A 12,990-nucleotide genomic window follows, 5' to 3' on the forward strand; every position below is an offset into this window, starting at 1 on the left:
GGATGTTGGCTAAATGATCTTGAAGATTAATATCCATGTCAGAGACTCACAGCCAAGCAAGACGTCTCATAGCAACGGAAACTGAGGATGCTCTGGATGACATTTCAAAAGCATCAAATGCCATTCTTGCCATATATTTTCATGTCTGAAGGAGACCAAGAAGTCTGCTGAATATTGGTTAAGCGGTCTGATGGGAATACATTGCTCAAAATCAGCCAACTTGAGATGTTTAAGATAAAGTGAAAAAAACCCCTAGAGTTAGAAGACTTTTTAAATGATCGATTCCACAAGCAACGATTGATGTGGTAGTTGTTTGTCAAAGCCAGGACATGATATTATTCCGTAGAGGGAGTCAATCTTTCTTGGAGCTATTGTGACTGAAAGAGAAGTTTCCCACTTCTTTTCAGCAGATTGTATAAAGGCAACTTAAGTTTGTTTGGGATTCATTAAAGTCCAATGAATCCAAGAGTTCCACTCTGGGTTGTGTCAGCCTCCAAATTGACATGTACAGCTTTCCCTGTCTAATATACAGTGGAACCTTGGTTTACGGGCATAATTCGTTCCAGAAGCATGCTCGTAAACCAAATTGCTTGTATATCAAAGCGAGTTTCCCCATAGGAAGTAAGAGAAACTCGATTGATTGGTTCCCACCCACCCCCGAGGCCACCAGCGCTGCTCTAACCCCTCCACCCTGAAAACAGGCATCGCTCCCTCCCCCGCCCACGAACACCCCTCCCGAGAACCGGCATCGCTCCCCCCTGCCCGCGAATGCCCCCTCTCCCTCGGAGCGAGAACCAGAAGGCCTTGAGCATGCGCAGATGTTCAAGGCCCAGGCAACAGGAAGGATCTTTGTTCACCGGCATGTCCTGTAGGCTGTGTGCCAGTGTCAGATAGGGTAAGGCTTCTGTTTGGGCAGGTGGGGGATGTCGGAATGAGCGGGGGGGAGCGTTCACGGGCGGGAAGCGATGCTCACAAATTGAGTCAACGTTTGGTTTGCGAGTCACGATTTGCGAGAATGTTTTGCTCATCTTGCAAAACACTCGCAAACCGAGGTTTGACTGTACTTAGTAAAGGAAAGTCCCTCAGGAGGCAATCGCCTTCTAGGAGGAGGAGGAGGAGACAGTTCTAAAGGAATACCATATGATTCAAGAGCAGATAACATAGGCTCACATTCAAAATCAGTATGATGGGAGAAGTCAGAATGAATTTTGTGAACTCCAGGTGATTCTCTGCATGACAACGATTTTGGAGAAGACCGGTGAGAATGTTAAGAACTGCCTCAATGACGTTGGTACCGATCCGATAAAGATGATGAGGACAAATGACAAGAGGATCTTTTGAATAGAGAAGTATGACAGACATTCTACATTGAAGCATCAATGTACATCTATGCTTTGATACAGAGCGTCGATGCCTTAATGGAGAACATCGATGTCTTGATTGAGAGCAACATCTAGATCACATGTGTCAAACACAAGGCCCGCGGCCAAATCCGGCCCGCCAGGCCTTGCAATGTGGCCCGCACCGCGCTGTCATCACTGCACGCCGCTGCGTTCCATCACAATGACGCGCGGTGACATAGGAGGCTTGTGATCTCGCCGGCCGTACTTGCTATCTATCTCCCCCCATCGACCTCCCCCCCCCAAGAACCTCCGACCGCCCCCCAGCCGACCCGCGACCCCTCTGGCCGACCCCCACGACACCCCCACCCCTCTTCCCCGTACCTTTCTGTAGTTGGCCGGACAGACGGGAGCCAAACCCGCCTGTCCGGCAGGCAGCCAACGACGGAATGAGGCCGGATTGGCCCATCCGTCTCAAAGCTCCGCCTACTGGTGGGGCCTAAGGCGCCTGGGCCAATCAGAATAGACCAGGGAGCCTTAGGTCCCACCAGTAGGCGGAGCTTTGAGACGGATGGGCCAATCCGGCCTCATTCCTTCGTTGGCTGCCTGCCGGACAGGCGGGTTTGGCTCCGGTCTGTCCGGCCAACTACAGAAAGGTACGGGGAAGGGGGGTGGGGGTGTCGTGGGGGTCGGCCAGGGGGGTCGGAGGTTCTTGGGGGGGGCGGGCGATGGGGGGAGGGGGGTTTGCGTCGAGGGCAGGAGGGCCTGGGATCCCTCCTGCCCGTAATGTAGTGCGGGGTGGGGGTAGGGGGTCGCCGTGGTCAGGAGGGTTTGGGCTCCCTCCTGGCCCGAACAACTAGCGGGGGGGGGGGGGGGGGGGTCGCCAGGGCCAGGAGGACTTGGGCTCCCTCCTGGCCCGATATTGTCGGGAAGTTGGGGAATCGGCGGGGCAAGAGGGCTTGGGCTCCTTTTTGCCCCGATCGTGTCGGGGAGTCGGGGGGGCAAGAGGGCTTGAGCTCCCTCTTGCCCCGATCGTGTCGGGGGTGCCGCGGTTGGCTGGGGCAAGAGGGCTTGAGCTCCCTCTTGCCCCAATCGTGTTGGGAGTCGGGGAGTCGGCGGTCCTTCGGGGTGGGGGTGCAGGTGCGTGTGAGCGGTCCTGCTTGGGGTGAATCGGACGTCGGGGGGGGGGAACTATGTAAAAAAAAAACAGATACAGAGTTTTCAAACTGTCAGCTTGTCAAGAAACACCATTGCAGACAGAGTTCAAGAACTCTCAGGAAATCTATCATCACAGCTGGCCGAACAGGCATGCAGTTATCTCGCTTTTTCACTTGCTATCGATGAAAGCACAGACAACACTGATACAGCGCAGCTGTCCATCTTTATACGTGCTACGAAGACCGACCTCTCTGTCACTGAGGAACTTTTGGATGTAGCTGCCATGCATGGGACGACGACTGGTAGAGATATATTTGAGGCTGTGGAGAAATCCATAAATAATTTTAAATTACCCTGGGAAAAGTTGGTGGGGCTAACTACCGATGGCGCACCTTCAATGTGCGGAGAAAAGAAAGACTTGGTTGGACTAATGAAGGAAAGAATGCAAAAAAGTCACTGCCACACACCCTTGATTACTTATCATTGCATTGTCCACCAAGAGGCTATGTGTGGAAAAGTTCTGGACATGAATGACATAATGACCACAGTCATTAAAACTATTAACTTTATAAGGGCACGTGGCCTGAATCATCGCCAGTTCCAGCAGTTTTTACAGGAGGTGGGTGCAGAGCATGGAGACGTGCCATACCACACAGAAGTAAGATGGCTGAGCAAGAGCGCAGTCCTCAAAAGATTTTTTGAGCTCAGAGAACAAATTGCTCTTTTCATGGAAAGTAAAGGAAATCTCTTGCCTGAACTGTCGGATCCCGCCTGGCTATGTGATTTTGCTATGATGTGTGACATATGCGAGCATCTCGCCCAACTGAATCTGAAGCTGCAGAGACGCAAACAAGTCATCACGAAGATGTCTGACATGATCACAGCATTCCAGCGTAAACTTCAACTATGGAAGTCCCAACTGGAACAGGACAATCTTGCCCACTTTCCCGTTTGTTTGAGAATCTCAACCACTATTTCTGGTACTTTTCCTTGCAGTCGGCTGGCTACCAAAGTTAGCCGTTTACTAAGTGAATTTGAGCGGCGCTTCTCTGACTTTAGAACACAGCACTCAGGCTTTGACATCTTTGCCAATCCTTTTACAGTTGATGTCAACAATGTGCCCCATCACCTTCAGATGGAGATAATCGAGCTTCAGTCTGACAGTGGCCTGAAATCAAGGTTTCAGGATGTTGAAATTGAGGACTTCTACCCTCTACTGCCCCCTGACTCAATGCCAGAGCTCCGACTTCATGCTGCCCATATTCTATCCATGTTCGGGAGCACCTATCTTTGTGAACAGATGTTTTCAATAATGAATCTGAACAAAAACAAGCACAGATCACGCATTACCGATGACAACCTCCATGCTGTTTTGCAGGTTGCTACAGCCCAAGAAATAAAACCGAACATTGACTCATTGATACGGGGAAAACGGTGTCAGACATCTAGCCAGAAAACAAAACAATGAGCATTTTAGGTACATTCCAATATTACTGTTTTGCTTGATACCAATATTACTGTTTTGCTTGATAGCATGTGAGTTGGTTAACAGCACTGTTAAGGAAAAGATTGTTCCACTCATTTTAAATTCACATTTCTGGTTAACATTGTCAGTTTATGACTGTTCAGTAAACCATTCGGCCCGCGATTTAGGCTGGATTTTAGATTTTGGCCCCTTCTCTGATTGAGTTCGACACCCCTGGTCTAGATGATAGCCAATAGGAAGGAGACTGGACATCTTGATGTAGCCCTGGAATTGGTACCATGCAGCTTCAGGAGTGCTATGCTTAGGGTGAGCTGATACAGAGGGAGTCGATGAAAGCACCGATGTCAAGTGCAACTTGAACATGCCACCAATCTCCCTCAAGAAAAACTCATCGAGTTGTTCCCTGAAGATTTGCACTGATACCCTTGGCCACACCGCAGGAACTGGAGCACTGCCGACGTCCCAGGAGCCCGAAAGTCCCGCAAGAGATCCTTCAACGGAAGTCCAAACAGCCGGCTCCTCCAACCAAAACAAGGCTCCTGCACTCCTGGACCGCAGCAAACTCAATGTGCATACCCAACACCACTGCCGACACGGCAAAGCGGATGACTCCTGTTGCCGCAACTCCACAAAGAGAAGGGCCGGCGGTATGCAATCGGGCCCACAAACCTTCCAGTCTGACATGAAGAGCCCCCTTCAAGAACAAAGCAACATCAGGATGAGATGCCAAGGAAGACTGACACTCTCAGGATCTAAAACAAGAGAGCCTGACCACTTGGACCCGAAGAGAGGGTTACAGTGAGGCTGTTATCTAAAGCAGCTTCTAGAAAGGCAAAAATTGGTGAGATTGGAGCTGAATAAGGGTCCACTTGGTCCTGAGTACACCGTGGGCAACTTCTTAGACTTCAAAACAGTATCAACAACCAGAGCAGAATATCCTTTATGTTCTAAGGCTGCACGCTCAAGAGCCTGTAAGAGCAAAGTGACCTGGATCCTCCATGGAGACCGGATCCTACATGAGAAGGTCCAGATGGGCGCTCAGCTGAAGGCTGCAACCTCTGCGCAGATGTATCAGATTTGAGTAACATGATATGTGAGGCCAATCTGGAGCCACCAGAATGATGCGGTCTGGATGAGCCGCGATCCTCCGAAGGACCTGGACCATCATCGGCCAAAGAGGAAAAACATACAGGAGAATCTCCTGAAGCCACGGATGCACCAATGTCGAGCCCCACACTGCTGAGCCCAAATCTTTGACTGAAAAGTCAATCCGCTTTCTTGTTTCTTGCTGTGGCCATGAGATCGAAGCGTGGCCTCGCTATCACTTGGAACGCCTCTGGGGACAGGGCCTATTTGCCCGGATCCAGAGCTGTCTGCTGAGGAAGTCTGCTTGAACGTTCTCTACTCCCGCCACATGCACAGCCATTAGTGCTAGATGATGATGTTTCACCCAAAGAAAGGCAGGCTTCTTGAGCCAGAAGAGTGCTCTTGGTCCCTCCCTGGCAATTGACGTAAGCTACTGCCATTGCATTGATGGAGAAGACCCCTAACTGCTTTGCCTTCCAGAATCTTCTGCAATCTCATTAGAGCCAGTCGAATGGCTCTGAGCTCCAACCGGTTGAATGACCATTTGCATTGCAAGGGAGTCCCAACACCCTTGAACAGGACAATGATTGCAATAGGCTCCCCAGACCCAAAGGCTAGCATCTGTCATCACCATGATCCAGGAGGAAATATGAAGTGTACGCCCTTGTGGAGCAATTGCGGGAGACGCCACCTGTCCATGCTTGCTCAGGCTTCCACAGTCCATGGCAGACTGGCCTGCAAGGCATTCCGGTGCAATGCCCAGCGAGAGAGCAAAGTATGCTGAAGTGGACGCATGTGCGCCCTTGCCCAAGCAGTCACATTCAGTGTGGCCACCATGGATCCTAGTTCCTGAAGATAATACCATGCTGAAGGAGCTGGCCACTTCAGAAAGGAGGAAATCTGGGTACACAGCTTCTGCCTGTGGGCTTCTGGTAGATACACAGCCCGCTGCCATGTTGAAGAGGACTCACAGGTATTCCAGAGACTGCCTGGGCATCAGATGGCTCTTCCTGAAGTTGACAATCCAGCACATGTCCTCCAGGGGAGAAGAATGCTGTTCAGCTTGTTTCTCCAATAGCGCCACCAAGTCCAATGTCAAGGGCTAGGTCAATATCAGTACTGATAGTACTGGATGAATAGAAGAATCCAATGTGGAAGGTGTCGACATCGAGAAAGTTCCAAAAAGCTTTTCTTGTTGGATCAGACAAGCTTTTGGAGAACTTGATTATAGTGTGACAGCATGCACAAAAGTACACCCGATGGTCAGGACCAAGGCACTGAAGACACCGCTTTTGCTATCATTACATTACATTAGGGATTTCTATTCTGCCATTACCTTGTGGTTCAAAGCAGTGACCAAAATGGTCCTGTAGCATCGAGTGTAACTCTTAACACCACTAGAAGGCCTCAGCATCAAAAGGAAAAACAGCAGAAACAAGGTTAAACGAAACAATGGCTGCTGAAGGTAGTGGTACATGTTTATTCGAAAACCAGTCAATGCTCGAAGGAAAACAGGTGGGTGAAGGGTCGAAGGCTCAAAAACGCAAAATGATTGAAAAATAGAAAAAAAAGGGGATAAATAAAAGAAAATTGAAAAGAAACAAATATTGAAGAAAAAAAAAATTATAAAAGGTCGCACAGGAAGGCACTAAAAAGTGACAAGAATATACGCACTAGAAGAGATCAGAAAACACTTCTTCTTCACTCCGTGGAAAACGAAGAACTGATAGTCCCATGAGGTGACATCAGGTGGGAAGACACTAGCACATGTGTGGTACGGGCTGTCTTGAGACTTCTAAAGAGTGATACTACACTTTTATACTGTCTGTACCAGGCTCCATGGATGACATCACCCATCTTTGAGAATATGCTGCCTGTTTGTCCTGTGATAACCTCATTTATTAACAGAACCAAACTCAATATGAGGACCAGTAGCATATGTCTCTCTGAATTACAAAGTAATGTGTCCTCTGGTCTGAAAGTCAGAACTAATTCCAAAACTGAATTTTGTATACAAACCCATTTCATATGATTGTTGCAGTAGTCCGGTCATGCCACATCTGAGAAAATGGAACCCACTTACTCAGACACAGCAAGACCTAGACAAACAGAAATTAGAAGCCTAAGAGAACCATTTCGTATATTCAGCTATTTAAATTATGTATCATTAGAATAAAATAGTCAAAAATATGATTTAAAAGGGTTCTCTAATTCTGTGGCAGCAAGAATAAAGCTTAGCAAAGGAGGTCCTAAGTGAGGGATCATAAAATATCACATTACTCACAGTGCCTTTTTCAATAATCCTGTTTAGCATCACAACTGCTTTACTTTTCTGTTGCCAAACCATTAACCAGAAATGGCAGCAGGTATCAGGAAGTGGACCCTGTGTGGGTAAGAATATTAAAAAAAAAAAAAGAGAAAGGTTACTCAGGCCGCTTTGCTCCCTCCATTATTAGGATAAAAGTCTATCTTAAAAGATGAAATTTAAAATTTTCAGTTTTGTATTAAATGTTTTTTGTGTGACTCATTACAGTGTCCTCTGAAAAAACAAACGGAACTTAACTGCACAACTTACCTGACTCACTCACAGGGCTGTGGAGTCGGTGTTGGGTACCAGAAACTGAGGAGTCGAAGGATTTATCTACCAACTCCACAGTCCTACTCACTCATGTTCCTTTGCTAATGCAATACAACAGTTCCTAATTTACCTCTGGGTTTTCTCTCTCAGACCTTCTAGTAAGGATTCTCTGTTCTTCTCCCATACTTTCTTGAAATCAATTACCATTTTTGCTACCACAATTCTCTCTCACTCCAAATGCAGCTCTGCCTCCCTCTAAATCCCACTCCTCTCTCACTTGCACCCTGAATCCACTCCTTGGCTCCCATAGTCTGGCATCTCTCTCTCTCTCCCCACTGGCTAGGAATCTCTCCTCCCTTCTCATCGCCTTTCTGGTTTCTCTATCATTCCAAATGCAGCTCTGCCTCCCTCTAAATCCCACTCCTCTCTCACTTGCAGACCAGTGCGTCTAGCATACCTTTCCCTCACCCCACCCACCACATTTTTCGCTTGCACCCTGAATCCCTTCCCTACTCCCCATGGTCTAGCATCTCTCTCTCTGGTCAAAAGCATCTCGTCCTTTTCACCCCCTTTCTTGCCTGGGTTTCCTTCTTACCCCCCTTTCTCCTTAACTTATAGGTCTAGCATCCATATCCCCTCCCCTCTCTTTCTCCCCCTGCAGGTCTAGCAACCATGACCTGTCTTCTCCCCCACCTCTTGCAATGCAGCATCCATGTCCCTTCCCCTCTCCCTCCCCTCCTCTACCCTCCCTACTTGCAGTCCAGGATCCATGTCCTCTCCTCTACCCCCCTTTCAATCACAGGGCTAGCATCATAGGCCTAGCATCCATGTTCTCTCTTTCCCCTTCCCCCCAAAATTGTGGTCTAGCATTCATGTCCCCGTATCCTCTTCCTTCTCATGGGTCTGGCCTTTCTTCCTCCATCCAATCCCCCCTCCCCCTGTGAGATCAGACATACTTGTGGGCATCCCAGAACAACAGCTGGATGTCCGAGGCAGTGCTGCGAACTGGCTGTTTGCAGCCGGCCCTTCCCTCTGCTACACCATCTACAGAAGTGATAAGGCAGAGGGAAGGGCCCTGGCAGAGCCATCTGCAAGCAGCCCATTCACAATGCTGTCTGTCGACCGGCTGCCACTGCTGCTGCTTCTTTGGGAGGCCCGCTAGTATATCTGATCTCACTATGGGGAGGGGGGGTTTCAGTTGGGGAGAGAGATCAGACCCACACAGAAGAGAAGGAGGGGATGGGAAAAGGGACAGCAGCAAAACGGAAGGTCTGCACAGAATTCTACACAGATGGAGAATTCTGCGCAAATTCTGCACCGCACAGAACTCCACCAGGAGTATATGAATAATGTTTATAACAGTAGGCTGAGAACCAACAATGCTAGACTTCAACTCCTACCAACATTACCTGCGACTCTGAGCAAATCACTTCACCATCCAATGCCTAAGGATAGTTTAAGACAGTAAAACCTTAGGGACAGAGAAATACAGTGGTACCTCGGTTTACGAGTGCACCGGTTTGCGAGTGTTTTGCAAGACGAGCAAAACATTCGCAAAATTGGTGCCTCGCAAACTGAGCTTGCCTCGATGTTCGAGCGCCTCCCCCCCACAATATGGCACCCCCCCCCCGCGATCCGACATCTTCCCCGTACCCATCACCTACCCGAACGTATCACTTACCCCCATCTAGCACCCGGCACCAGCACCAAGGCACAGGACATGCCGGTGCCCGAAGATCTCTCGTCCTTTTTGCTGGGCCTTGAGAATCTCGGAGAGAGGAGGAACTCAAGGCTTGAGCAGATGCTCAAGGCCCAGCAAAAAGGATGAGAGATCTTCAGGCACCATCACCGGCATGTTCTGTGCCTTGGTGCCGGGTGCCAGATGGGGGGTAAGTAATGCATTCGGGTGGGTGATGGGTACGGGGAGTATATCAGATCGCGGCGGGGGGGGGAGGCGATGCAAGCGGGGGGGGGGAACAATGCCGATTCTCAGGGGGGGGGGGGGTAGAGCAGTGCCACTGGCCTGGGGGGGGGAACGAATCAAGCGAGTTTCCCTTACTTTCTATGGGGAAACTCGCTTTGATATACGAGTAATTTGGTTTATGAGCATGCTTCTGGAACGAATTATGCTCGTAAACCAAGGTACCACTGTACCTATTATATTTGAACATAACTCATGTTAAACTACTAATGAGAAAAAGCATATCCTAAATCTAAACAAAATAAATCAACTGCCCTATGTAAACACTTCTAATGTTCCCAACTCAACTCCTTCCTCCGGCTTTATCTCAATAAAAATGTTATAACATTTCTTGGGAGAAGAGAAGGGGAATGGCAGCTTCCTCTTTCTTTAGGCTGTTCATTCAAACGTAACGTGTCCCAAAGAAGTTCGCGATCAAGCCATAGCTACTTAGGATTTTCTCCATCTTATCCCTCACTGTGGCCTTCCTCTGGCTAAAAAAGCATTACCGTATTTTCTCGCATATAACGCGCGCGTTATACGTGGTTTTTACGTACCGCGCACACCCTTGCGCGCTATACGCGTGAGCGCGTTGTACAAAAATATTTTTACAAAGTTCCCCCCCACGTCTGATTCACACCCCCCCCCTGCAGGACCGCTCGCACCCCCACCCCGAAGGACCGCTCGCACGCACCCTCACCCCCACCCCGAAGGACCGCTCGCACGCACTCCCACCCGCACCCACACCCCCACCCTGAAGGACCGCTCGCACCCTCACAGCCTCCCGACCCCCCCCATCATGTAGAAGCTCCTACCGGTGTCCTGCTGCTTCCTCTTGGCGGTCCCGACACGATCCCAGCCAACCGCGGCACCCCCGACACGATCGGGGCAAGAGGGAGCTCAAGCCCTCTTGCCCCCCTGACTCCCCGACACGATCGGGGCAAAAGGGAGCCCAAGCCCTCTTTCCCCGCCGACTCCCCAACTCCCCGACAATATCGTGCCAGGAGGGAGCCCAAGTCCTCCTGGCCCTGGCGCCCCCCCCCCCCGCCAGTTGTTCGGGCCAGGAGGGAGCCCAAACCCTCCTGGCCACGGTGACCCCCCTACCCCCACCCCGCACTACATTACGGGCAGGAGGGATCCCAGACCCTCCTGCCCTCGACGCAACCCCCCCTCCCCCCAACGACCGCCCCCCCAAGAACCTCCGACCGCCCCCCCCAGCTGACCTGCGACCCCCCTGGCCGACCCCCATGACACCCCCACCCCCCTTCCCCGTACCTTTGTATAGTTGGCCGGACAGACGGGAGCCAAACCCGCCTGTCCGGCAGGCAGCCAACAACGGAATGAGGGCGGATTGGCCCATCCATCCCAAAGCTCCACCTACTGGTGGGGCCTAAGGCGCCTGGGCCAATCAGAATAGGCCCGGGAGCCTTAGGTCCCACCTGGGGGCGGGGCCTGAGGCACATGGGCTCAACCCGACCATGTGCCCAAGGCCCCGCCCCCAGGAGGGACCTAAGGCTCCCGGGCCTATTCTGATTGGCCCAGGCGCCTTAGGCCCCACCAGTAGGCGGAGCTTTGGGACGGATGGGCCAATCCGGCCTCATTCCGTCATTGGCTGCCTGCCGGACAGGCGGGTTTGGCTCACGTCTGTTCGGCCAACTATACAAAGGTACGGGGAAGGGGGGTGGGGGTGTCATGGGGGTCGGCCAGGGGGGTCGCAGGTCAGCTGGGGGGGGCGGTCGGAGGTTCTTGGGGGGGCGGTCGTTGGGGGGAGGGGGGTTTGCGTCGAGGGCAGGAGGGTCTGGGATCCCTCCTGCCCGTAATGTAGTGCGGGGTGGGGGTAGGGGGGTCACCGTGGCCAGGAGGGTTTGGGCTCCCTCCTGGCCCGAACAACTGGCGGGGGGGGGGGTCGCCAGGGCCAGGAGGACTTGGGCTCCCTCCTGGCCCGATATTGTCGGGGAGTTGGGGAGTCGGCGGGGCAAGAGGGCTTGGGCTCCCTTTTGCCCCGATCGTGTCGGGGAGTCGGGGGGGGCAAGAGGGCTTGAGCTCCCTCTTGCCCCGATCGTGTCGGGGGTGCCACGGTTGGCTGGGGCAAGAGGGCTTGAGCTCCCTCTTGCCCCGATCGTGTCGGGGAGTCGGGACCGCAAAGAGGAAGCAGCAGGACACAGGTAGGAGCTTCTACATGATGGGGGGGTCGGGAGGCTGTGGGGGTGCGAGCGGTCCTTCAGGGTGGGGGTGCGGGTGGGAGTGCGTGCGAGCGGTCCTTCGGGGTGGGGATGCGGGTGCGTGCGAGCGGTCCTTCGGGGTGGGGGTGCGAGCGGTCCTGGGTGGGTGAATCGGACGTCGGGGGGGGGCATCAGGCTTTCAGGGTGGGGACAGGACTTCAAGGGGGAGAGGAGAGTCGGGCGGGCGAAAGGAGAGTCGGGGTGGCCAGAGGAGAGTCGGGGCGGGCGAAAGGAGAGTCAGGCGGTGACGGGAGAGTCGGGCAGCATGCGCGGTATACGGGTGTGCGCGGTATATAAAAATTTCTGTACATAAATTTATGTTTTTTGCGCGCTATACCCGTGTGCGCGTTTTACACGTGTGCACGTTATCTATGTGAAAATACGGTAATTACAATTATTCCTAGAACAAGCATTAGACAGTTTGGTTGGTGATATTAAGCAGTAAATGAGATTTCCTCTCAATCAGGAGTTATAGACACTCATTGTAGTGTCCCCAGCCCTGATCAGCCCATGAAGCAGAACAGAGCTTAAGAATCAAACTAAGTCTGCCACTGTACTATTGGAACTATAAAGAATTGGTATTAATGGTGATGATCTGTCCTTAGATAACCCTGGAGGTGATAAAGAAAAATGTGCTTCCCAAGTTAAAAGAAATTAAAGAAAACAAAATAAATAAAAGGATCAATCAGTACGGGCCCAGTGCCCTCGTTACAACCATTGGCCCCGGGCAGATGTTTATGAAGTGACAAGCACTTAGAAATAAATCTAAATAAACTCTGCCCCGTACATCATATTATCCTTATGTTATATATAATTTGTATACAAAAATATAAATATACGTTACAAGATAATCGGGAGCACAATCATCCCCAGGTTAAGGCAAAAGGAGAGAAAATCACCCCAAAGAAAATCTCCCTGGAACCTAATGCAAAAAAACACACTAAATGTGAAAATGAAAAAAACCAAAATGCAAAAAGTGACAAAAATCGTCAAAAAACAAAGACAAATATAAGTATCAATGAAATATCCTCAGTCTCGTCCATCAAACCACAGCGCAGTGAGCCCTGTGCACCTGTCACTAATAGTTCGTGAAAGTGATAAAAAATATAGTGAAAAACAGTGAGAAGTACTTAGCTCAGTAAATCCAAAGCGGGACAAAG

General features: G+C 50.9%; 1 protein-coding gene across 6 annotated transcripts in view; it reads right to left on the bottom strand.

The window, feature by feature from the left end:
• The window catches only part of PTPN2 (protein tyrosine phosphatase non-receptor type 2), a 145,234-nt gene that overhangs the window by 73,039 nt on the left and 59,205 nt on the right, over positions 1 to 12,990 (bottom strand). For all 6 annotated transcript variants that reach the window (XM_033934134.1, XM_033934136.1, XM_033934135.1 and 3 more), the window contains one exon: positions 7,355 to 7,453. In XM_033934134.1, the coding sequence (XP_033790025.1) occupies positions 7,355 to 7,453 (99 nt within the window). The remainder of the gene's footprint in view (positions 1 to 7,354; positions 7,454 to 12,990) is intronic.

This window comes from Geotrypetes seraphini, chromosome 2, assembly GCF_902459505.1.
Source record: "Geotrypetes seraphini chromosome 2, aGeoSer1.1, whole genome shotgun sequence".
NCBI classification, from domain to species: domain Eukaryota; kingdom Metazoa; phylum Chordata; class Amphibia; order Gymnophiona; family Dermophiidae; genus Geotrypetes; species Geotrypetes seraphini.